Below are 25,811 nucleotides of genomic sequence, written 5' to 3' on the forward strand. Positions count from 1 at the left end.
GGCATTCAGTCACTCCAATCATAAAACCCCAAACTTTGCTTCCAGAATTGAAAAAAATGAAATCAAGTTGTAATTAATTTAAATAATCAGTAGTTGATTTACTTGAATGTCAAGGAGAGTATCATTCAAAAGAAAATCATTTTACAGAATGTATAGTAGCAGGAGCTATGCATTCATATCACAGAAATCAGAGAAGGTGAAAACGATCACTTTCCTAAGCAAAGAATCTCACTGTAGCATCAGACATTTTTATAAACTTTAATGTAAAATCCTTTTCATTTATTTATCCAAACTACATTTTGCTTAGTTTGGCATGATTAAAGTCCCAGGATCCACATAAAAAATTGCCGGCTTCAACTTGTTTTCATTCAGGATTATGATTTTCTAAATTATGCCAAATCACAAATGCCTTTCTGTTAACTATATATGCTCACTACTTAGATTATAATATAATGGTATCATAGATCCTACTTAGTGTGTTGTATGCCAAATGTAAAAGTATGGTTCTAATAAGTGGCTGATGCAAATGGTGAGCTAACATAGACAGTTGCGGTCGGAAGTTTACATACAGTCATAATAAACATGAATGTCATGGCAAGCCCAATAGGCTTTCAAACATTTCTTTGAACTGTTCTTTTTCTGGGGCAGAATTATTGTACAAGATGCATCTTTAATAAACAAACAAAACAATAATTAAAAAAAAAAAAAAAAAGAATTTGGTTCACAAGTTTAAATTTATTTGAGCTTTCCTGTAGTTAATTCAAACTCAAAATTATTCATAAGGATCAGAAATATACATACAGCACACCTATTATTTAGTTGAATAACCCTTAGCAAGTTTCACCTCGAGCAGACACTTTTGGTAGCCATCCACCAGCTTCTGGCAGAATTCTGGTTGGATATTTGACCACTCTTCTTGGCAGAATTGGTAAAGTTCACTGACATTTGTTGGTTTCCTGGCCCTGACTCGACTTTTAAGCACAGTCAACAAATTTTCAATAGGGTTGAGATCAGGACTTTGAGAAGGCCATTCCAAAAGCTTAATGTTAGCCTGCTTTATCCATTCTACAACCAGCTTTGATGTGTGTTTGGGGTGATTGTCCTGTTGTAACACCCAATTGTGTCCAAGTTTTAACCTTCTGGCTGATGGTTTGAGATCATGCTGAATAATTCTATGTTAGTCCTCCTTCATTATTCCATCCACTTTGTGCAATACACCAGTTCCACTGGCAGCAAAACAGCCCCAGAGCACAATGCTACCACCCCCATGCTTAACAGTTGGTACAGTGTTCTTTACTCCTCCAAACATACCTCTGGTCATTTTGATCAAACGACAAATGTTCCAGCAGCTTCCGGTTCATGGCAGGCCTCTGTTTTGGTGGTTCCTGTGTTTTTCCTGACCATCTGAACCGATTTCCTCTCAGCTGAGGGTGACAGTTTGAGTCTTCTTCCGGACCTTGGTAGAGCGGCTTCACTTCCCAATAACTTGTACTTACGCACAATTGTTTGAACTGATGATCTTGGAACCTGCAATTGTTTAGAAATGGCTCAACGAGACATTGTAAACGAAACAACGTGTAAATCCACCATGCTCTTTTTCACGTCTGCACCATACTCCTTGGACTTTCCCATGGTATCGTGTGTTGGTCAATCCAATGAGTTCTGTCAAACAAACCCTTTTTATGTGGCACTGAGAAGCTGCCAACTGTAGTCAATCATGATCACGAACAGGAAATTAAGAGGCCTTGGTCTTTGGCAAATTAAAGGACATTTTGGAACTTTCAGCACCACTGAATTAATAATCTAAGTGTTTATATGTATATTTTGACCCTGTATGCGTAATTTTGGTCCTGTGTTGACTACAGAAAACCCCAAGTAAATTTAAACTTGTGAACCAAATTCTTGTTTTTGGTTTTTATTAAAGATGATATGTTGTACCATCATTCTGCCCCACAAAAAGAAAAGTTCAAAGAAATTATTGAAATGTGAAAATATAGTTTGCCATGCATAATTTTAATCATGTAAAATTGTAATCATATACAATCAGACGTCTTGAGCCTTCAACTGTGCATTTGTTACTTCCTTTGAATTTTTTTGAAATTCAAACTGTAGGTTGGAGCCTGAGTGGGTTCTCCTGTGTTCTCTGGTTTCCTCCCACCTCCCCAAAACATTGAGGTGGATTGGCGAGGCTAAATTATCACTAGGCGTTAATGTGAGTGTAAATGTACATGTGATAAACCGGTTAGATGAATGAATGAATGAATGAGTGAATGACACCTGGCTCCACACCTGGCTACTTCCAGAAGTTGCTGTCACTGTAACAACGTGCTCTTATGAATTGTGCTACACTGTTCTTGGACACAGAGTGAATTTGTGAACTTTGTTGAAGTTATTTGGTTCATTGTGGATCTACTTTCGCTTCAGATTGCATCATATGTCCATATAAAAAGATACAGTTTGCTCAGATTGTAAACATTCTCCTGTCCTTTCCACAGAAAACTCACACACCCCTGCACTGGAGCTGAGCAGTCACATGACCCCGGAAGAACACTATAGACGGATGATGTCAGCGCTGAACGAGCATGGCTCTTACGAAGAGCAGCAGCAGCGTCTTTACCAGCTCGCCAGCAGCATGGGCGTCCCTAGTCACGGTGAGTGCTTGAATGTACAGGCATGTGTGTGTGTGCCTTATTGCTTTGGATCTCAGTATACACACTCATCGACAGTAACTCAAATAACCACTCTTTACAACCGTGTAGTATATCAGAATGCACAACACGTTGAACATTGATGCTAATGGGCTACAAAAGCAGAAGACCACATTGAGTTCCTGTCAGCCTGTCAGAACAGCAGCCTGAGGGTACAGTGGACACAGGCTCTGACCAGGTGATGTTTTTCCATCTCCAGCTGTCGAATTTCGGTCAGTCTGTGCACACTGTCGCATCAGATTCCTGTTCATGGCTGACAAATATGGAACCCGATGTGGTCTTGTGCTGCTGTAGCTCATTCACCTCAAGATTCGGTGTGTTGTGCATTCTGAGATACTTTTCTGCTCAACATGGTTGTAACAAGCAGCTTTTGAGCTACTGTAGACTTCCTGTCAGCTTGATCCATGTGGACGATGGTGTGGACCTTTCTCAACAGAACTGCGACAAACTGGTTCGAGAGTGTTGTGCATGAAAATCCCAGTAAATCAGCAGTTTCTGAAATACTCAAACCAGCCCACTATGCACCAACCATCATGTCACAATCGGTCGCTGAGATCACATTTTCCCTCATTCTGATATAATATATCTGTATTGAACAACATGCTATGACTAAAGCAAGCAATATGATACCGCTAAAGGAAAAGAGTGAACACATACTAGCTATCTTTGGCTCAAACTCTGATACACCTTTCTCCAGTTTGCACGGTCTACGACTGGAAATTGCTGACATTTCTATTTTGAGCACCCAGCTCACCAAGTGTCAGAATGTCAGAGAGAGTGATCTGTGACCGCCGCTGCACACAGTAGTAAATAACGGCGCCATCAGGCCTCAAGGTTTGCTGTGTATTGATTTGTTCTCTTTGATTGGCTGCAAGCCAACTCTTTAAATTACTGCTACCATGGCAACGACAAATACTCTTGATTTTCCCCCATTGGCTTTAGAGTTGTGGGGTTGTACAGGAACTGTTTGAAGACTGTAAATAAAGGCAGAAACAAAAATGTATCATTTAGTTACGACCTCTTATCATTTGTGATTTAATCGTAATCATTACTTTAAACTTGCATCCTTACCATTGGTCGCTTTTTCAATAATGAATATATCTATCATTTATATGAACTTCAATGAGTCACTTTGTAGCAGACTTGCATCCAACTGTAACTTGAATTTTTATTTGATCAGTAATGATTTTTAATTTCAGGCTGCAAATTCAGGGGATGTGATCTATAAATTATTTATCTGCACTCCTCCTGCATCTGTAAGAAATTAATGGCTGAGTGTGAGGAGTTTTTAGTGCCGTATTGCGAACTCGCGCTCCTGTTCCCGGAAGTTTCCTGGTTTGTGGTGGTGCACCGTGGTGCATTACAGACACGCTTATGATTGATTCCCTTCCCGGTTCTGTTAAATCTTTCTCTCTTGTCTTGCCACCCACAGCTCCTTCAGCTTCACGCGAGCACGCTTTTTGTGGCGTGTGGAGTCAGACACGCTCGCGTTCTCCTTCCTTCACACACTGTGATGATGCCACAGATAAGACAAACTCCACAAAACAAAATTCCACAAAAATGTGAAGAGAGGGTTAGATTTAGGATTTAGAGAGGGTTAGATTTAGGGTTAGATTTAGTTAGATTGACTGATTTTCTGTCAGTTCTTCAGGCAGATGTATGGTTTCATAAGCCATGCCATCGAAAACAGGCTCACCGGGCTGAGGTGTTCTCCGCACACAGCCTCTCCACCTCCCCTCTTGAGGAATGTGAGCATGGTGGCTTGCCCATGCATGCTGAGCTCATGCGCCTGTGATAAGGCCGTGCCAGTCAGCTGCTGCCAACGCCTCTGCCTGCCAGCTCTTTGATGGGAGAGATCCTCTGTCTTACTTTATCACTCTGTGCTCTACTGTACATGCATTTTAGAAAACTTTGCTTCCCCCTTTTTTTTTTGTTGCTGCCACTCTTCACTCTGCACTTTTGCACTCATATTACTCCATCTGCATATCTGTGTACATACCTCCAGCAAACGTGTATACTCTCTCGTTTTAGATTCACACGCCATTCAAGCAAAATGTAATGTCTGTCTGCCTGTCCCAGAAATTCCCTCTGCTCCATCTCACTCCATCCACGATCAAGTTTAATATATGATTTTGTTTGTTTTCTCTCCTGCTCCATAGCTCATGCAGTGGAGGCGGTTTTTGTTTTTCTGGATTTTTTTTTTTTCCAAAGAAATCTCTCAGGGACAAGGAAACACAAGCCCCAGCTGCTTCTTTACCTCCTTTTTTCACTTCTTCCCTCTCTCACACTCTCTCATGGCCCTATCATATACTCATTCTCTCCTCAGAAACATCCCACTCCATCCTCAGGCAGTTCTCCTCCTCTTTTTTGCTTTCCTGGCTGATTTTTTTGCCCCACACCCTCCACCTCATCTGCTGTGTTTCATGTGTTTCTGTGAGGCTAGGCTCTCTTCCATAGATTAGGTGAAGGGCCTGCCATAGGCTCCTTGACACTAACGGGGCCAGGTTCCTGTGAACCCCTGCAGCTGCCTCCCCAAGCTCTCCCACACATCCCTAGAACTCTTTCTGCACCGGCCTGCTTTTACATTCTCTCTTTCTGTCCCGGATCCTTCATTTTTTCTCCCCCCCTTCCTCGCTCCCTCTTGCCTGAGTCCCTGCAGAATGGCCTTTCATCTTTGAAGAGGAGGCCCTGAAATGAAAGGCTGGGAAGCATGCATGGATGGGTGTGCATGCGTGAGGTTTATGGGAGGAGTACGGGGGGGTACGTTGCTGCGATCTTCCCTCCATGGGCCGTAAGGTCACCTGGAGGCCTCCGCTAGCTTCCCGTCGTCCCTTGATGTAAGGAGCAGGAATGGAGGAAGGAAGAGGAATTCTGCAGCCTCTAAAGTCAAAGACACGCTCCGGCCTTTCCCCATCTCCCCTGGCTCCCAGACACATGCGTGTGATGGTGGGGATGCTGTTAGATATTTCGTTGGGTGGGGTGCGCATGGGGCTGAATTAGAAAGGGTAATATCTTGCTGTTGTTTTTTTCCCCTCTGGCTCTGGAGGTTTTTGGCAGGGATTGACCATGCGCAATTGGGATGGCTGCTCAGCTCAGGGCTGTAGCCCCAGGTGACCCTACTCTGGCGAAGCGCTCCTGCCGATGAAAGAGAATAATAAATGCGTGCGCTTGAGACAGGACAGGACCTGCTACGGCACGGCAGAGTAGAGCAGAGGGGAGGGGAGGTGGGACAGAGCCTCTTTGAATTTCATCCCCTCTTATTTTCATTCATGCTACTTTATAAGAAGATCATGCCATGAAACTTGGATGTGCTGTAGTCAACTCAAAGGCAACTTTTTTACCAATGTCAAGTGTTAATGGTTGCAAAAGGTATGCTGTGAATTCTCAAGTTTTCTCAAGTTTGCTGTTGCATTAATTTGGCTTTCAATTTCTGTGTCTTTCCCTGTCTTACACGCTCTCTCTCTCTCTCCATCTCTCTCTCTCTCTCGCTCGCATGCTGTTAGAGGGCTTGTCTGCCGTCAGTCTGGTCCCCCATGGGGAAGTGCAATAAACAGATCAATACAGCGGCCCTGCGCACATTAATATCTGTCGCGCCACCCCCAACCTGATCGCTCAGCCCCACACGCCGGCCTCGGAAATGGCCGCCAGCTCCCACGGGAACTGTCTAATTAAAAAAGGGCCGGAGGAGAGAGAAAGAAGGAGGGAGGTAGAGAGGGAGGTGCACAGGATGGATTTTCTATTTAACACCCTTTCATTAGATTGTGTGCTTCCTGTTGTGACCCTGTTAGTTTGGTAATGATGGGAGATGGGCTTGGCCAGCCTGCTATAAGAGAGAGAGAGAGAGAGAGAGAGAGAGAGAGAGAGAGAGAGTGAGAGAGAGAGGGGGCGGGCAGAGACAGCAGAGGCTGTGACTACAGAATACAGTACTCAAAGGAAAAGCTCAGCTTTAGATGGTAACCCATAAATGAGGTCATTTGTGTGTGTGTCGTGTGTACTGTTTTCCTGTTCATTTCTCTCTGGGCTACAAATGAGGTTCCATTAAGACACTCGTAGGACAAACCGTACTGCACCAAGTGGTTTTGAATATACTAACCTGACGCACTGGTCCTAAATCATACAGAAGGGTTGTGGGATTATGTTGGATTGTTCTAAGCATTACATTGTTTGTGTCCTCAGAGCTGCTGCGTGTGCGTCAGGAGGCTCTGAGTGCTATCAGGAACCCAGGAGCCATGGAGGCTCACCTCCCTTCTGCAGGCAGCTCCTCCAGCCAGAGGAGGAAACAAGGCCTGCCCCAACACAGGGATGCCCACTTCAGTGAGAGGTATGAATAACAAAATCGTTATTTACATGTATTATACATACGTAATATCAATGAATACTCCAAAATATTGAAATAACTCAATTTTAGGATTGATTGGGTGCGTGGGTGGGTGAGTGTGTGTGTGTGTGTGTGTGTGTGTGTGTGTGGGGGGGGTAGAAGTTTTATGATGGGGGGGGTATGTGGTTTTGTGGGGTTGGGGAGCTGGGAAGCAAAGAATAATTTGGTTGAGATTTTCTCTTTGTTGGTCAGTAGGCCAAGACTTTTCTCTTTGGTTCTTAGACCAATTTCATGATCTCTCTAGTACCAGTGCGATTCAAACCACACATATAGATGTGCTTTAACAAATCTAGATTGTGGGATTGAGCAGCCTGTGTGGATAAATTGACCCTGAGCTAAGGGAACACCTCCCAGGCACACTTTAAGGCCACAGAAACAGGGGGGAAATGCCGTATGTTTTTAAAACAGCATGAATATTTCACTTTAATAATGAACCCAATATCCAGCTCTAATGAATACTGCATGCTCGTTTTAAGTGGGTGACCGCATGCTGGAGAGAAAAAGGGGGAAAAAAAGGGACGGAAAATGTATTGTATGCTGAAGTCAAGGAAGAAGAGAAAAAGGGGATGGAAGGCCGATGATACTGAGGCAGAAGCAGCGATATAAAGGAAAATCTCTTTAATGGGATCCGATTGCCAGTGGGCATTACTTCTTTGCATCCTTGTCCGATTTGATCTTGTCAGGAGGTATTTATGGGGCTTTGGGCTTCGCCGGTCGTCCAGGCGCCGCACACTTCCCTGCGCTCCCCTCCTTCCCATTCTCCCCCTCCCCGCAAGGCCCTGGCGCTCGCCTCCGCCTCCAAAGAAAGCCCGAGCAGCGGGAGTGGGCGGGTAATTGCTTGTCGATTATTTATGTGGCACGGGAAGCCGGAGGATCGATAATGGGCTGGTGAGACGAGGCGTGAGAGATGGAGGGAGGGAGGGATGGAGGGAGGAAGTGGGCTGAAGGGGGGGCAGCGTAGGCGTTGCGTTTTGTTCCGTGCCCTGACGGGAGCACAGCATGCAGCTCGGGCCAGCCAGCCGCCCTTACTCCGCTCACCTGCCATAATTAGCCACACAGGACTACTGATGTTAACTAGCCCTGCATGCTTTCCTGGTCAGGGGTGAGGGGTGGTGTTTTTTTTCTCTTTCTTTCGCTTCCTCTCTTGCTTTTCTGGATTTAACTCTCGCGTTTCCCACAATAGAGCATACTCTATAGCATTACATGAGCTGTAGCTTTGGAGTGCCTCCAGTCAGGACAGAGAGGGTCACATGCTTTTGCCATTGACTACAAGTGACATTGTGAAAAGGACATGCATGTCCAATTCCGGCCTCCCATATAAAGCATCGACTGGGAGCCAGGCAGGCTGAAAGGGTGAGCCGAAAGCCATTGCTCAAGCTCACCTTTCCATCGACTGTCCATAATTGATTATCCGATGCCCATTAGTGGCTATTGTTAAAAACAAATCGTTACAACGATCAATAGCTCTACAGCCCCAGCCAACCATTTGTCTGATTGCATTTAGGGAATCTGCAAGGCAAATCCTAATGCGTTTGGCATGTGGAGCGGCAGTAGGAACAGACAGTGGTCTGGGGGTGGGAGGTGGTGGTGGGGAACGGGAGTGAGAGCACGAGTGAGAGCCTCATGCATTTTAATGAGCTTCCTGTGCAAATGTGTTCCTGTGGAGGGAAGGCGAGGCGAGGCAAGGCAGGAGCGGCACGGAGAGCGGCTAATCCCCTGCGCTCCGCTCATTAATGGCCGTCCTGTCAGCTCCGCTCCACTCCTCTCTCATCTCTCTCTGGCCTGGCCAGTTTAGACACACACACATAAGCACACACACACACACACACACACACACACACACACACAGACACAGGCAGGGTGCATTGCTGCCGCCACACTGACAGGTCGTCACACATGAGGGAACTGCCTGAGGTTTAGAGCGGGGGAGAGAGAGAGCGAGTTAGTGAGAAGTATGACATGGTTTTCTATTTAGGACAAATATATAAAACTGATATAAGCATGGCTCATTAATACTTTCCCTCTGGTGAGAGAAAGGGACTGAACCTAAATGAAAACCTAAATGAGTATGTGAGCATTTTGGGGAAATGCACATTTTAGGTTATATCCAGAACTGTGTACATGTGTGTGAGCTGGAGGTGTGAAGGAGTTAAGTTCCAGCAAAACACAAAAACACCTCTCCCGCTAGCCCAACCCCTCTCTTATCGGCCCCCTTGGAACCCAGAATGAAACGGTTAAAGCCTGCCTCCTTCTAAATTGCTTCCTATAAAAAGAGAAGCACGTCTGCCGGGTACGTCTCCTCATGATTACAGCTAATTACGATCGAGCGGACGCCTCGCGGCCCCAGTCATGCAGCTTTAATTGACCGTTATTCATCTGCGGGCCGCGCGGGGCGGCACGAAGCTTGGCGGGCCCTGGCCAGCGCCGCTCGGCCTAATTGTGCGGCCTGAGGGATTAGACCAGGTGATTACACACTTCACAGTGTAATTACATAAGCACGGCTGGGCTGCCCGCCCGGCTCCAGGCTCCAAGGTCATGCGCTGCCTTCCCCGAGATTAATTGGCGCTGCCACCGAAGCGCAAGGCACCGACGGAAAGCGATTATACGATTAGCATTAACATTTCAACAGCGGCCCCGATCGATCGAAGACACCCCCCCCCCCCTTTCCAATCTCTCTCTCTCTCTCTCTCTCTCTCTCTCTGTCCTCCCCCACTGCTTGTTTCAACCTCTTCCTGCTTCACTCTCCTTTCTTTCCTGCTCTGTTTTTTTTTTGTATTATAAGTTTTTTGTTGTTTTCAGGGATAATGACATGCAAGGGCTATTTAGTTTGGGCATGATGGGAGCCCATGTAGAGCAAAACAAAAGCTGGCTCTCTTTTTCCCTGCTTTCTTGATTTCACGTTGTTTCTTTCCCCTCGTTGTGTTTGGATGTTGGATGCTGGTGTGTTTGTTTTGTGCTGCGCTGCTCCGGTTCCCTCCCCCTGGAGCAAGAACTGCTCACAACAACAAAGCAAACGGCGCTACATTCTCGCTTGTGCGTTGCCTTCATACAGTGTGCAAGCATTGTTACGCATGTGTGCAGGCTTTATATACTGCATGCATTCATATATGATATAAATCATTCAGAATTATTGCCACCCTTTGTAAAGATGGGTAAAAAATAACTAGGAAAAATTGCACATGCTTAAGTAGCTCAGTCTCACACTGAAAATATGAGAGCGTTCTTTGACTTGAAGTAAATTTGTTCTAAGAATAAAAAAATATATAAAAACCCTCATCAAAACATTTTGTTTTAGCAAAATTTGGTCTCACAATTATTGACATCCCTATGAATTCTTATGACCTAAATGTAGCCGAAGCATATTCCCATTGAAATGTGACATTTTTAAGTTTTCAGCTGGCCGTTCAGGAACATTTGCATGGCTATCTATGACTTTCACTAGGAAATAAATATAAGGTGACACAAATCTCCTTAGTCATTCAGCAATATGGAGAAGATCAGAAAAGGCACAAATAAAATGAAACAAAAGTGTGTTGACTTTCATAAATTAGGCAACGGATAACGTACCTGAAAATGGCCGTATCCACTGTTAAAGCAATAATGAAGAAGTTTAAATCAACCGGCTTTGTAATGATCCTGCCGGGAAGAGGATGCAAGTGTATCTTGCTCCCATGTACATTGAGGAATATGGTTAGAGGTATAAAAGTTTCTTCAAGGATCTCAGTTTGTAGAAGATGGTGGAATTTTGTGGTCACCAAGCCTCTCCAAGCCCTTGTTGGCAATTTGGAACTCCAGAAGAAAGCCTTTTCGTTCATTCTTTCATCTAACCATATGTATATGTGTGTGTGTGTGTGTGTGTGTGTGTGTGTGTGTGTGTGTGTGTGTGTGTGTGTGTGTATATGTATATATATATATATATATATATATATATATATATATATATATATATATATATATATATATATATATATATACACACACATCAACCTTGCACATATCAACTCAACGTTATGCAACAACGTAGGCTACATCTCCGTATTTTCCAGCTCTGTACAATCTGTCTATATCTCTCTCTTCCCACTCCACCGCCATTGCTCGATAAAGGTGTATGCAGTATTGAATAAGAGCCGCCCGTATTCTCTGGCCATACAAAAGGAGAAAAACATAATTGAGGGCCTTTTTGAAAATGGAGGCTGAATGCAGCCAATAAAAGCCAGCGGGAGGAGATGGTGTGTGCGTGTGTGTGCATGCGTGTGTGGGTGCTCAAGGGTAGAAGAGGAAGGTCTGTGTTAATTAGGAGGTGCTTCAGCCTGTAGCCCAGGCGAGGCAGAGGGGCCGCCCCAGCTGTCGGAGTATGACATGCTCTTATTGTGTATTCAGCCCTCATTACCAGTGTGGCGGGGCCGAGGAGCGAGCGAGGGAGTGAGGAGGGGGAGGAAGGGGAAAGGCCCAGGGTACAAACAGTGCCACTGGTCGCGGCGTGACAGGACTGATGAGGGGCTATTGCTGCACACATGCACTGGAGCGAGGGATGAAAATAGGCAAAGAGGAAGTGCGTAGCATTTACATAATACATACTGTAAAAAGAGAAATGAGGTGATTTTTTTGAGCAAAAAAAAAAGGACAGCTGAAACGGACAGTTCGCCATGATTTTGAGTCATGCTACGTGCAATAAACTCAAAACAACCAATAAACTCTCATGCCAGAAAACGTTAACGTCTCTCACCTCATGTGTTTCTCTCACAGGTTTTGCTTCCAAAACATACAGCAATCACATAATTGCTTAAGGTACCATAAAGAACTTTAATTTGTAGTAATGTCTTATAATGTATTTTGCTAGTTTGCTCATTACAGATTACAGGCTTAGGTTTAAATGTATTTCAGCCTTGAAAGCAGACTTTCTTTAGGAAGCACGTTATGGGGATACATAATTGAATTCAGTTCAATTGAATTTAATTAGATTTTATTTATATAGCGCTTTTAACAATAGACTTTGACACAAAGCAGTTTTACTGAAATCTGGATATAGACTTAGATCAATAATGAGTAAAGCCTGATGCAACAGTAAGAGGAACCAAAACTCAAAAGGGAACAAATCCTCTTCTGGGTGACACGAGTGCAATTATGAGTCATTACTCTTCAATAACCGTATGCTATATCATCAGTTCATACTGAGTATGGTGAAAGGATCTTCAGTCAGTACATTATCTGGGTCTGTTATGATTTTAGCTTTTAGCTAGAAATTCTGTTCAGTAAGTGCAGTCTTTATGCCATGCGAAGACCTAGGCCCCGTTCACACCTGGCATTAACATGCGTCCTGGGTGATCTGATCACAGCTGAGATGTGTAGCTGTTCTCACCTGGCATTATTAATGCGTCTCCAGTGATCACTTGTAATCAGATTTCATACATTGCTTGCACTGGGAAAAGGCTGTCATGCACATTTATTTACGTCAGTCTTCCACTGCATTTATTTTTCGGGTGAAATGTCTCATAAATCATATCTCATGTACCTGTATGCACTCTTTCGAACATTTTAATTGCGTGGTTTGCTAATGAAACTTATAAATAATGAGAGATGAGACAACGAATGATGCTTTGAAAAGCAGCTGCTTTCGTCTCTGCTGCTAGAGCATCGCCTTTATCCACTAGCCCTACCTTTCTGCGCGATTTCCAAACGGTCTTGCCATGATTTCCAAGAGCAATGAGGCAGTCAATTAAGTGCTCCTCCGCTGCTGTCCGGGACAGATCGAGATGCATTTGCGGTCACAATACCGATGTAATGTGGCGTTATGCGTCCCACACCACTTCTGAATGTGGTTTCAGTGATTGGATCATAATGCGTCTTCGAGACTCTTTTAACGCGTTCACACCTGTACTTAGCTCTGTCCACTTACGAGCGATTCTCCTAGGACACATGTTAATGGCAGGTGTGCACAGGACCTTAGTTCCAGCAGAGGGGATGGTTTCGATTAGAGGGGGTTCGCTTGTTAATATTTTTTGCAATTACAGTCCACCTCGCAGGCAGTAGAGGGCTCTAAAAGTTACAAACCGCTCCTTTAATGGACTGGAAATTTACTCAGTCAGCTTGTTTTTGTGTTCACACAGAGAGCTATCCCATCCTCCTCCACTACTGTCCCCGCAGAACGCACCTCACATCGCACTGGGCCCTCATCTGCGGCCACCGTTCCTAGGCATGCCCTCCGCTCTGTGCCAAGCACCAGGTGAGGATCACGAACTTCACTCCTCTCATCTAAGAATGTGATTAGTTTATAGTATTGTTAATTTAGCCATGGTGTTTGCTAGTTTAATTCATTATCTATTTATCTCAGATAATAAATAAGAATGAACAAATTATACTTAGACTATAAATAGTAAATAAATCGAATGCAAAAGATAAAAAAAAAACTCGAGAGGCCGTTATAAGGGCAAAGAGTGAGGATACAAGATACATTTATAGCAAGTTTAGAGAGGAAGATGCAAACTGATACAGGTTTACAAAAAACTTTTGCCTTTGGATGTAAAATATCAGCACGTGAATTCTGAAATTATCTGGAAATAACGTTTTTTTTATTTTATTTGCGTTGTTCACCATTAGCTGTTACAGTATTTTTATGGTATGTCTTATGAGATGAATATGATTTTCTCTCTGCTTTATCTTTACAGCGTATGGTTTCCTGCAGCCGGCTCAAGCCGAGATGTTTGCACGTCAACAAGAGATGCTGCGCAAACAGAACCTCGCTAGGTATTCAATTATTAGTGGTGTGGAGTGATCATCTAGCAATATCACATCATGTCAACTAATTCTCTATTTTACTCAATGTTTGCACTATGGCATTTATAACAGTACAACTGTACAGGTTTATAATGTCCGATATACCCCAAATCATGAACATATTGGCTAAATCAAGGTTGCCCAGTTTTCCTAGCTCTCCTGGCACTGAACTTTCAGGACTGGAACTGGTCGAAAATTTTTCAGTGCGTGCCATTTTGCCTGTACTAACCAAGGCCCTTATTGCAGATTGGAGATGTCTGCCGAGCTGCTGAGACAGAAGGAGCTGGAGAATGTTCAGCGTCAGCGCCTGTTAGCCGAGCCGCTTGCTCTCCATCCGGGTCTGCCTGCTGAGCACCCGGCTCTACGTAGCCTTCACGACATGCCCGACGACGTCAGCCGCCGCAACGCCATGCTTCTCTTGCGCCACAACAACACACCTCTGCTCTCACTTAGCCACCAGGGGGCGATGGTGAGCAGTGCCTTCAAAGAGTCTGGTAGCCGTAGAAGCTCAAAGAAAGGTGGTACGCCGCAAGGGAATGACCCGTCCCAGTCCAAGGGGCCTGGGGGAGACACGGACGGACACGATGAAGACATGAAAGACTCAGAAAGCGATGGCGAAGCGTGTGAGGAGCGGCCGGAGGGACAGGCTAAAGCAGATGGGCACAGTCTGAACTCTGAGGCTTGCCAAAGCAAGGACATGGCCAAGCCCAGCGAGGCACTGAAGGAGCTCGGGGAAGGCTCGGGCAGGCTCAGTGTCCCCTGCAGCTCGACAGCGCCAGAATCACCCAGTCATCATCTCTTCACACCAGGACTAAGCAAGAGCGAAGCCAAGTATCTCCCACCAGGGGCACTGCCCCCTTTTCCCATACTGCCAGGACAGACACTGCCCTTCGCCTTCCCCTACGCCAGCCCTTATTTCCACGCTGGTGAGTTTTGATCATTTTATTTTAAGTGTCTAATCTTATCCAATGGAAAGTGTTGTCTAGACATAACAATTTTAAGATCCTAGTCCAAAGTAACCGAGATAAGAAATCATAGATTGCGGATATCGGATTGCAGATTTCTGCCTCAGCCTCATTGCCTCACCATTCAAACACACACATACGCACGCACAGTGTGTCTGGGGTCTGAGATCATACGTCTGCTCCACTCTTTTTATGGTCCATAAAGTTTCAGATCCAGAACCCAAACAGAGTCCCACAGAGAGACAGAGACAGAGAGAGAGAGAGGAAGCAGGTTCTTATAAGGACATTGTGCGTGTCTCTCCTAAATGAAGAACCCAATCCAATACTGATCTATTCATTAACTATCAGAAGACAAACACCAAGAGATGTCCAGACTTTATTTTAGACACTATAGTCTCACACAGACAGACACTTTAAGAGCACGTTTTATGAATGAATCAGCATATATTTTTTTAGTACTCTAGAATAAATATTTATATATAAGACCAATGACTTGGAGTCAGGAAATACAACATATTCTGTAATCCCATCAGCTATAGGTTTATCGCAGTTCACAGAGGTGCTATTTCTTTCTCCCTCTCCCCAAGCGCAGTTCCAGCCATCTGAAATACATTACCTACACGTTCACCCTGCAGTGCAGGGACCTCCCATAGGAAGAGGCCCCATTTCTGACCCTTACTGAACTCTGAAATAGATGGGGTCATTAACCGAGCCATGTGCGTGTTATGTGTGTGTGTAGGGTGAGGAGGGGCTGCTTCATGGGGTTTCTTTTTCTAATGATTTATGCTTCCTCTCGGCTCGGCGGGCTGCCAGGCGCCATGGGAGGTCTGTTTGTGGACGGGGAGGAGGCAGCGGCGGCAGCAGAGGACATCAGCAAGTGGAGTGTGGAAGAGGTGTGCAGCTTCATCAGCAGCCTGGCAGGCTGTGGAGAGTACGCCCAGGTGAGGACAAGAGCAGGAGCAGAGCGCCGCACACTTCCTCTCCCCGGCCCTCTCGAACAGGGGGGATGCCGGAAACGGAGAGGGAGTAGACAGGAGGGGGAGCTGCAAATTCATAGAGTGGCCAGAATTCGTGGTTATGAATTTATAATAGTGCTATTAGATATTAGTGATGGCTAGCCGCTTTAAAGGTGGTTGTTTGAGCGCTGGCCAAGGGCCGCTCCGCACTGCTCTTATCTTTGTCTCGCTCACAGCTCTGTCCGTCACACACGACACACCTCACAAACATGTGCATGCTCAGTGCATCATCTATCCTCACTTCCATTTAAAGAAGCTCATCACATCTCTGTGAATGCTTATGTGCATGCTGAGTGAAGATTAAACGATTGTGAATGCTATGAGCATGCGACTGAGAGACTGAGGTCACGTGTCTTTTGTCAGGTGTTTCGGGAGCAGGCTATTGATGGAGAGACGCTAGCGCTGCTGACCGAGGAGCACCTGCTCAACCACATGGGGCTGAAACTTGGGCCGGCTCTCAAGATCCGCTCTCAGGTACTGGAACCGAATGTCATCACTGTGGGGGTTTTTGGAGCTGGAAATGGATTAGAATTAATTTAAATAAAGGAGTTTCGCGGCTTTTTGTTAATATTAAAAAGGGTATTTTTAGTATGTCGTAGTATGTAATAGTAAGCAGATGCTTGTGCATTCAAATCCTAAGTGTCACAGTATGCTTTAATCCAACTAAACTAAACAGTTAAGACTTTATCAGATCTACTTCAAATATAACTTAAGACCTAATTTGCAATAACAACATACTAAATATAAAGCATATAACGGAATGGTTTGTATACCCGATAAGAAATGTCTTCAACCTGTGTTAATTAAGGAATAAAACACACCAGGTCATGTTGTTATAGGAAAATAATCAGCGTCAGGATAGTGTAATGTGTACCTTCACGCATTACAAGTGGCCTCAGGAAGTGTTTCTTTCCTCTTACACCACAGTAGTTTGTGGTTACAATTTCGTATTTATTAATGAACACCACATCATACTTTTTATCCATTTATAGTTACGTTTAATGTTGTGGAACGTCCATGAAACTCCACGAAGTTATGCTACAATGTTACTATTATTACTTACATTATAGAAACTATAAAGCAAGAAGACTCCCATGTCAGAAAAAATTTGTCACAATACGCTGTCATTCAAGTCTCCTTCCATAACTGTTAAATAAATGTCCTCTTAAAGAAAGTGTCCCTATATTTATGACTACATGTTTTTCTTTGTTAAATAACAACACTCTTTTAAATTGGTGTGTTATTAGAGATCATGTGGAGCTTTCATTAACACAAATGTTTGGTGCTGCATTTATGGCATCTTTTCTAACTTCCTGTTCAGGGTTATGGTGGTTTAAATTAAGCTACTAGATTGTTTATATTTTAGGAAATAGAGCCAACTAAATTCTTTAGAGATATATAGAAGGCAGGTACAGAAAAAAACCTACCGAATTCACAGACAGTGCTGGCACTCTACCTGTTCCCCCCCCCCCCTCCCCGCTTTCATGGTGTTTCTTATATACAACACATAAATAAGTGTCACAATTTACTGGAAGTAGCAATGAAAGTCAAAGCTATAACATTAAACTTAAGGATACTGTATACACCATAGTCTTCTTGTTTCTTGTGTATGCCTTATGTGAGTTGTAACACTAGCATGTATGTGTTATCCTCAGGTGGCCCGACGCACTGGCAGAATATTCTACATGACCAGCTTCCCGCTGGCCCTCCCACTAGCACCATCTGCTCTGCGCCCGCCGGACCGAGACCCCCTGCCCGCAGAGACCCGGCCACCCTCGGCCCGTAGCACCTCCTCCCCGTTCAGTGCCCCTCTGGCCTGCCGCGCCTCCCCCAAGCAGGAAAACGGAAACCCCCCTACAGGGGCGGCTTACGACTCCGCTAAAGCTCTCTCATAGAGAATACCATTAAAATGCCAACTGCTTCACCGTACGGCTGGAGCAGCTCTACAGGAAGGAGACGGACATGGAGAAAGGAAGGGATGGGAGGAAGCGGATGTCTTTGAACTATTCTTTTCTTCCTTTCAACCTGCCCCCACCCCACCTCCAAAATCGGAAAAACGTGAACTTGAGGACCTTTGCGCTGAGGCACTTATAACGTGGCAAGAATTGTACAGATATAGAGACTGAAACAATGCAAGTCTAAACAGCTCCACCCAGTGCAGTGGCTGCGAATAAACCAAATCCAAAGATGAGCAAATGGGGCCTGGAGACGAGACAGGAAGCAACAGTGTGTGTGTGTGTGTGTGTGTGTGCGTGTGTGCGTGTGTGTGCGCGCGTTGTGTATGTACAAGATAAACGTGAGCAGACATCAGTGCTTCAGCACCATGCCAGAGAGAGTGAGAGAGCCACAGTGTTTTTTCATGTCAGGCAGACAGACACTATCTCTGCTGTGGCGAACTCTTGCAGTACCCTGAGCCTTTCAGAGCAGAAAAATCCGACATAAAAGGCCATTTATTTTCCTGTTTTTGTCTTTCTTAATCCAGCTTCCAGCCGTTTCAAATCCCAGTTCTGAGAAACGGAATCATCTTGAAAGGATTAAAAAAAAAACCCCACACATACACAAATGCAGCGAGGAACTCATTTGCTCTTCATCAGTGCAACTATGCATTCCACAGTCCAATACCAAAGATGAATGGACGTGTGGAATTTAAGCTGATAGCTTGTTATTGTACAGCTTCTTGAAGTTTACCTGTGACAAACAGAAAAAGGTACATAGCTGCTCCCGGGCTCTGTGCAGAGCGTTGAGAGAATGCAGAGCACTTAACACTCTCATGACCAAAAGCCATCATCTGAAGAAACGTTCAAGAAAGAAAAAAAAAAAAAAAAGACGACTTTCTGGTTCGTTTGCTCTGTGCTGGTCTGCTGGTTGAGGGTATCTGATCTCCAGGTCTGTGGTGTAGACGGTGAATCATTCAGAGGTCACATTTATTACTGTGGGAGAATGTTATGTTGAATTGTACAAATGAAAAAAAAAAAACAAAAAAACTTGCTTTAGAGGAGAATATAGTGAAGGTAACATAAGTGGTACTTTTTGTTAAGTATTGTTGCACGAATTTTTTTTTAACATTATTGAACAAAATGTGACTGACTTGGTGGCACTTTTGTTCTGTTTTTTTTTTTTTTTTTTTTTTTTTAAATTTGCTATGTATTCTAGCTGAAATACTGAGTCCCGATTTCAAATGCTACTTAAGCATATAAATAATACAAGGGGAAAAAAAAATATTTATAGGAATTTTTGTTGTAGGTGGATTGACAAAATACAGTGTATAAATAAATCGTCCTCTAAACGGATCCCAAAGAAGAATAACTTTTTTCCTTTGTCTTTGTTGCAGGGAAATGAAAGGCACAAAGCTCTTTATGCAAATGTTTGAAAAATTGTTGTTTTTTTTTCTCCCTTTTTTAAATGTAAGCAATGAATTAAAATCACGTCTAGATTTTCCGTCTTTGTTTTGCCTTTATCCTATTTTTCTATTCACCGATGGGTGGAATAAATCCTATGGAAAACTTCCAGATGCTTTTCCCTGTATGCCTCCTGAGTAATGTGTTTATTTCCAACCTCCTCCGCTGCAGTCGGGGTTAGGGAGTGGCGCCCGGCTGGACGGTAAATCCCCCAGTCAGAGAGAAAATGGGGTGTGTGCGTGTGTGTGTGAGAGAGAAAGGGGGGTTTCAGGTCAACAGCAGCTGTCAGAGTGTGGAGTACAGTCCCAGGCCAAGGCCTCCGAGACCTCACCGTCCCACCTCGTTTACAAAACAACTGACCCTCAGGGACTCCCAGCTTTAAAAACTGTCCTGGCTGCATGCTGTGATTGTCAGCACCAGGTGCCGTGTGTGATGCCTGGGCTTAGCCTGAGAGCTGTGTAAAGCTGAGTGACACACACACACACGCACAAGCAGAGCATAGCAAATTTTCAGTGAAAACAAAGCAGAATTTTCACTAATGCTGTCCAGCTGAGCTGAGCTCAGTGTCCCGATTTCAACTTTGTCAGTGCTTCCGAATAGCACCTTAATCTAAGAGAACTCCTTAAACCGGGGGTTGAGTTAGGGCCGACGGTATGGAAACAGACACAAGATCTTAGTCCAGAGGTATACAGCCAACACCTACGCCTTAGCCAAGAAACGGGAAAAATATGGAAAATAGTAGCAGTCATTTGTTAATTTTTCATCAACTCCTTGCTTCTTCATCAACAGAGCTGCCAGGATTAGAGATTATGGATGCAACACAAAGCTCAAAAGAGCAAGTCTAGATTTACGGGACCAGATCATCATCGGCTATACAGCTACGTCGGTGGTACAGAACCTTAGATGCTCCTTTAATGGGATGAAATTCTTTCACGTTTTTCTGAGAAGCTACGACAGTCACGAGTTGTCTATGTATTTTAGATATTTAAAGTTGATGACAATCTTGATGAAATCTCTGGTATGTAGCTATAAATGGTCTGATCTCTATGCATCCCTTTATGTGTTACAATAATGCAAAAAAAAAAACAAAACTTTCCATGTTTCCGGAACTGTTCTTAAACAATTCTGCATTGCCAACCCGGATGTGCTTGTGACCGAATGCTAAACAGATGAAGCAGCCTCGTAAAACATTTCTCCTTCGGATATTTTCTACCATATATAGTTCTAAAATCTACAGGCTTTCCTGAATTGAAATATGTTTCTCTTTTGCACACAACTTAATCACAAGTGAAGTTCTAGTGGTTTAAATCTGGGTACAACGCAAAAGTCAAAATGGAGAATGTGTTTAAAGAATCCAGGCTGCAAACATCAGAAACATTTTCAGAACCGGGATCCGATTGCAAACGGAATTGATTAGGCTTCTGTTCATTTCAATATGGCATGTAGGTATACATTGACTTGTACGAAACAAGACCGTGTAAGGAAATCACACACCTATGAAAGTTGTAGACCAGGGGTTCGCAACAATTTGGAAATGCCAAATCAGCCTACAACATTGCACTGCATTTGCAACGCATTTCTTTGGACTGATGGAGGAAACTGGAGTACCTAGAGGAAACCCCCGAAGCACTGTAAGCTCCCCGCACACAGGCTGGAAGTGCGAGACCAACATGCTAACCACTAAGCCCCTCCGCAGAAAGAATATACGAAATGAAGAACTGGCAATAGCTCAGCGACTCTAGTTTTGCAACAGATACTTTCTTGTGGCTTGTTGCAGCAAATCCCATGGATTTATGCTAATTATTTAGCTGAAGGCAGCTCATCAGAGCAGAGACTAGCTACGGGGCTAGAGACATTAGTTCTTGTTTTCACAGACGTTCATAGATTTTTTATTTGAGTTACCCCATCTGGTCTGATTAGCAAACTGACGACGTAGCTATTTATAAATAAATAAATACGAATTTAAAAAAAGGCAAAGACTAAACCCGAATGGACAGAGTAGCATGCATTTATTCTCACCATGTCAAATTCAATGTGTCTCATTTGCATGTGCTAGTTAAAGGTGGTAACTCGAGAAACCGTGTCACTTCAAATTGTCTTATTTATATCCATAAAGTAATCAATAATGTTTAAGCATTAAAAAAGGTAATGCCTATCACCATTCAGTCAGTCCCGCTAAGATTTTGTGATCGTAGAAATTGACACAAAATCAAGGAAACTCTGCAATATTTGCAGGAGCTTGCAATTTCTCAAAATTACAGCAGATTTTCCACAGATTTGGGCCAAGACTGATGGAAAAATAATCATCATAACATGCATTCAGCTGAATCCCCCTTTGAATGACGTGCGTCGAACACAATTACAGCTAAAAAGTCTCCTTTATCGACAAACATCACTGCGAAAGACGTGCAAAAATATTGTGAGATTACAATTTCGCCAATTCAAGCACAAACGTCTCGGCAAACTGCATTGCAATTTTTTGGGGGAAAGAAAGGCAGCAAAATCAATTTTATAATAATAAACAACACACACACACACACACACATACATATATATATACACACACATATACATACACACACACACACACACACACACACACATATATATATATATATATATATATATATACACACACACACACACATATACACACACATATATATATATACACACACACACACACACACACACACACACACATACATATATACATACACATATATATATATATATATATATATACACACATACATACACACACACACACACACATATACACACACACATACACATATACACACACACACACATATATACACACACACACACGTATATGTATGTGTGTGTGTGTGTATGTATATATATATATATATATATAAACTGCGAAATCCTGTATAAACTGAATCGGTCATGTTTTTTTTCTTTTTGCTTATAGGGACATTTGTGAGCAAGAAATTTTATTTAACGTGACCAAGATTTAGAAAAAAAATCTAACCGTATTTACTTTATTTGTACTTTTATTTGTTTGGTAGGAAATGTAAATATAATATTTTCACATTGTTTTACTGATGTATATTTATGGTTTCTTTAAAGTGAGTGCTCAATTTTGCAGCAATTTTTTTTTTAAACTGCATAACCCTGCCATATAAAATATGCTGTACACGTGTAAAAACCCAATGTTCAAAACCATGATTACTTTTTGCTCGTTTTCTGACTCAACTGTAGACAAATACTCCCAAAAAGAGACGCAATGTCATTTTAGAACACATTTCGCAATATATTGTCAAGTCAATATACAATACACCGGTGACTGAGGACGAATATAAAAACGATCATCATGTTCATACTGAGTGTCAAATTCTCAAACTGAACAATTTGGTTTACAAACATATCCTGTATTTGGCTATGAAATAGTGAAACTTGACTCCTAAGCGTTGCCATCTGACCTGTGCATAGAGCCAGATTTACAAATCAATTAAGCAGCTTTCATTTTCATCACAGGATGTGTGCTTGCGTCATGACAAACTGCTTGCCAAGTCACAGAGGCCTTCAGTCTTGGTCTGAAAGCTCGAGGTCTACGACCAGATCCTCTTCTCCGTCTGCCAGCTCCTGCAGCGCCACGCTCGACACCTGCTTGGGTGCTTTACTTTTAGAGCCAGAAGCCTTCTCCTCAGCCTCCTCACTGCCATCTGTGAAGCAAATCAAGACCAGCTCAGAAATGCTGAAGGACACGGACGGCTCGATCTGAGTTTTCCATCAATGTTCACTAATAATACATCCTAGTGGCATGCAAGTGACTCAGTCACTCAGCTGTGACTTTTCTGTAATGTACGTGCAATTCTGTAATATACTTTTTAAAAGAAAAATTATTCCCATCACATACAAATGTGACGAGTGAGCTCCGGGCTGCTGCAGCGAATCTTTAAGGTGCAGCTGCTTTAAACTCAGGCAGAAATGAAAGGCGTCTCACGCTAATACAGCATGAAAGTTCCAGGAGAAGCCTCGAGCCTGAACGCGGAGACGTTCCAGAGGGAGCTGCACTTTACTGTGGAGGACTGCGTGTTCCCCTTGACAGGGCTGCACACTTCAAAACAAACGTGTTTCCACTTAAAACAGTAGCATCTGAATTTCTGCATCCCCCACAAGCGAAGGTTACACCTACAGAACACCTACAGAAAAAGATCATCGGAAACGACTGTACTGTACATCATAAACAGCATGGAAACACTGACCTGAATCTTCCTCTGCGTCGGAGGCGGCATCGTCATCACCGCTCATGTCTGACAGATCTTCAAGGCCTTCATCATCATCAGAGTCACCGTCTGTAGGAAAATAATCAGATTTAAAGTTTAAAAATAGAAGCGAAAAATTAAACAGGTCATTAAGACAAACATGACACTGCTGTTCGCTCAGCCAATACCACACACATACAAGACTAAGAAATAAGCCTTGAGTGGCAAATTTGTTGTTAACCCTGTATGTGTGAGTGAGAGAGAGAGAATATTTCTGGGCTTTGAAGTGGGATTTGATTAGCTGCTGCCTGGGAGGTGAGCATGGCGCAGACGCTGCCTCCTCCTCCTTAATTACCCAACAGCACCCAGGAGCCAGAGTCAGGCGAGGCGAGACGAGACGTGGTAAAGGGAGCCAATCTGCAGAGAAGAGTGAAGCACGGCAGAGCACCACGTGTGCATCGCTGACGAGCAGAGGCATGCATCTTAATAGCGCTGTGTATAGGCTGTGCGATGCGCGCGTGGGCCGCAGGAGTTCAATAAAAGTTTAGGAGCAAAACAAGTTCAGGGTATTCGTTCGCACAAGAAAGTTACAAAGCCATGAGACAACCATTCGATTTCTATGTGGGTTTCTGGCAAGCGATGATCGAATAAATTTAATCGTACCTTTCTGCAATTTTACACTAATTAGTAACAATTTAGTAAAGCGACAAACCCCAATAATTCTTTCTTGTTTTTGTGACCAATCCAAAGGCACCGCCCTATGTAAGTTTAAGTGCTTCATTTCCATTATACCACAACGCTGTCGAAGTCTCAATTCTGATTGGCTATTCCGATTCATTTTCTAGAACAGCAGCTCTGACAGAAGTGGCAGCTGCAAAGCAAATCACAGGCTTAAATTAACCAATTATTTATTCTTTCTATACTAACAGCTGAAATGCCAACAATGCCATGGAAACTGGTACGGGTACTGTATGTCAAAGGCACAATATGTTTTTCACAAAAATGTGTCCCAATCGATATGGTGAATCTTTTTGTGAAGACAGACGTAAGTATTTTCTGAAAGAGTCTCCATGCGAGTGCATTTCATATCATAAGAAATATCATACATGTATATTATTTCAGATATTTTAAAAAAGTTATTTACCCACAATAACATCTTCCTGGCACTGATATTCAGCTTTACTCTTCACATCTCAAAACGATTCCTACTCACCATTAAGGATACGGACAAAAATATTACACGGATATTATGATTATATTGCTATATGATTGCAATATGTTTTGCGATATATTAAAATCCACTATTTGTGCTCACTATATGGGCTATAAAAATGGTGTTGGAAATGTATGTGTAGCCTAATATCACTTTAAGACAGATACTTCTTAAAATATATCTATGAGATACAAAATATGTGAAAAGAGTATGGCATATAGACTTAAATTAAGGAACAAAAATAGAATGTGGGTCGTTAAAAATTTTTTACCGTCAAGAAAATTTCAGAACATTCACGTCCCGTTTATTCTAAGAACCCTAATGGAAATACCTTTTCTTATTCATGTTTTAAAAGCAGCAATAATCATAATGTCCAAAATCACAAATCAAGGTTCATCCCATCATGGCACTCTGAATCGAAATTGATTAGAAAACCCACGTGCATAAGAAAAACATGAAGTGACATCAGCAACATGTCACTTGCTTGTAAGAAGGCAAGGACACTTGATGCATGTCCGAAGAACGACGGCACAGATAATCAGCATTGTCTTCCACCAGAGCAGTCTTAAGATCAGCGATTAGAGCAGTTTAAGATTATTACTTGTCGCACTGTATGAGATGATCACAATAAAATCTTGGCCAAATTTTAAAGAGTGCGATAGCGTTTTATCTGATGTCAGACTGTCAGATAACACGATGAAGATGCTTGAACCATGGCTCGGCGATTAAAGAAAATATTCCATAGGTCATCAATCAGTGCGATTTGGGCTTGTGTAGAAAAAGGAATTGCATAAATAGAAAGCTAAGCATCGAGCACCAAAACAGCAGGCACACTCAGATTGAAAAATATATATATATATATATATATATATATATATATATATATATATATATATATATATATATATATTTCTGACACTTCCAGAGCTTCCAGAGAGATCCCTACTAAAGTGCTCCTGATCCCAAAGTAAAAATAAATGCGGAAGCACTTGCTCTTGGGACTTTGTGGCGTTGTTTCTATTTTGTAAGGAAAACAAGAAAAAGAGAAATCGAGGAAAAAAAGTTGAGGGAAAGTTGATTTGGGAGACTCTGACAGTGAGGATGGTCCATTCTGCAAAGAGAAC

General features: G+C 43.0%; 2 protein-coding genes across 6 annotated transcripts in view; one reads left to right on the forward strand and one right to left on the reverse strand.

Moving 5' to 3' along the window:
• The window catches only part of samd11 (sterile alpha motif domain containing 11), a 66,667-nt gene extending 47,319 nt beyond the window's left edge, over positions 1-19,348 (forward strand). For 3 of the 4 annotated variants that reach the window (XM_017487631.3, XM_017487632.3, XM_017487634.3), the window contains exons 6-13: positions 2,496-2,651; positions 6,885-7,029; positions 13,194-13,309; positions 13,752-13,830; positions 14,107-14,786; positions 15,639-15,766; positions 16,205-16,315; positions 17,497-19,348. In XM_017487631.3, coding sequence (XP_017343120.1) covers positions 2,496-2,651; positions 6,885-7,029; positions 13,194-13,309; positions 13,752-13,830; positions 14,107-14,786; positions 15,639-15,766; positions 16,205-16,315; positions 17,497-17,736 — 1,655 coding nt within the window. In that variant the 3' untranslated portion in view covers positions 17,737-19,348. The remainder of the gene's footprint in view (positions 1-2,495; positions 2,652-6,884; positions 7,030-13,193; positions 13,310-13,751; positions 13,831-14,106; positions 14,787-15,638; positions 15,767-16,204; positions 16,316-17,496) is intronic. The other variant, XM_017487633.3, reaches the window with a different exon arrangement.
• Positions 19,349-22,495: 3,147 nt separating this feature from the next.
• Positions 22,496-25,811, reverse strand: part of noc2l (NOC2-like nucleolar associated transcriptional repressor) — a 42,260-nt gene continuing 38,944 nt past the window's right edge. Inside the window, exons 18-20 of one of the 2 annotated variants that reach the window (XR_006983717.2) lie at positions 23,475-23,564; positions 23,126-23,326; positions 22,796-22,931 (exon numbers count right to left, since the gene is read on the reverse strand). Coding sequence is in view for 1 of the 2 variants with exons in the window: in XM_017487597.2 (XP_017343086.1) it covers positions 22,792-22,931; positions 23,475-23,564 (230 nt within the window). In the remaining variant the exon portion in view is untranslated. Of the gene's footprint in view, positions 22,932-23,125; positions 23,327-23,474; positions 23,565-25,811 lie in introns of both variants that reach the window. The other variant, XM_017487597.2, reaches the window with a different exon arrangement.

The sequence above is a fragment of the Ictalurus punctatus genome, chromosome 15, assembly GCF_001660625.3.
Source record: "Ictalurus punctatus breed USDA103 chromosome 15, Coco_2.0, whole genome shotgun sequence".
NCBI lineage: Eukaryota > Metazoa > Chordata > Actinopteri > Siluriformes > Ictaluridae > Ictalurus > Ictalurus punctatus.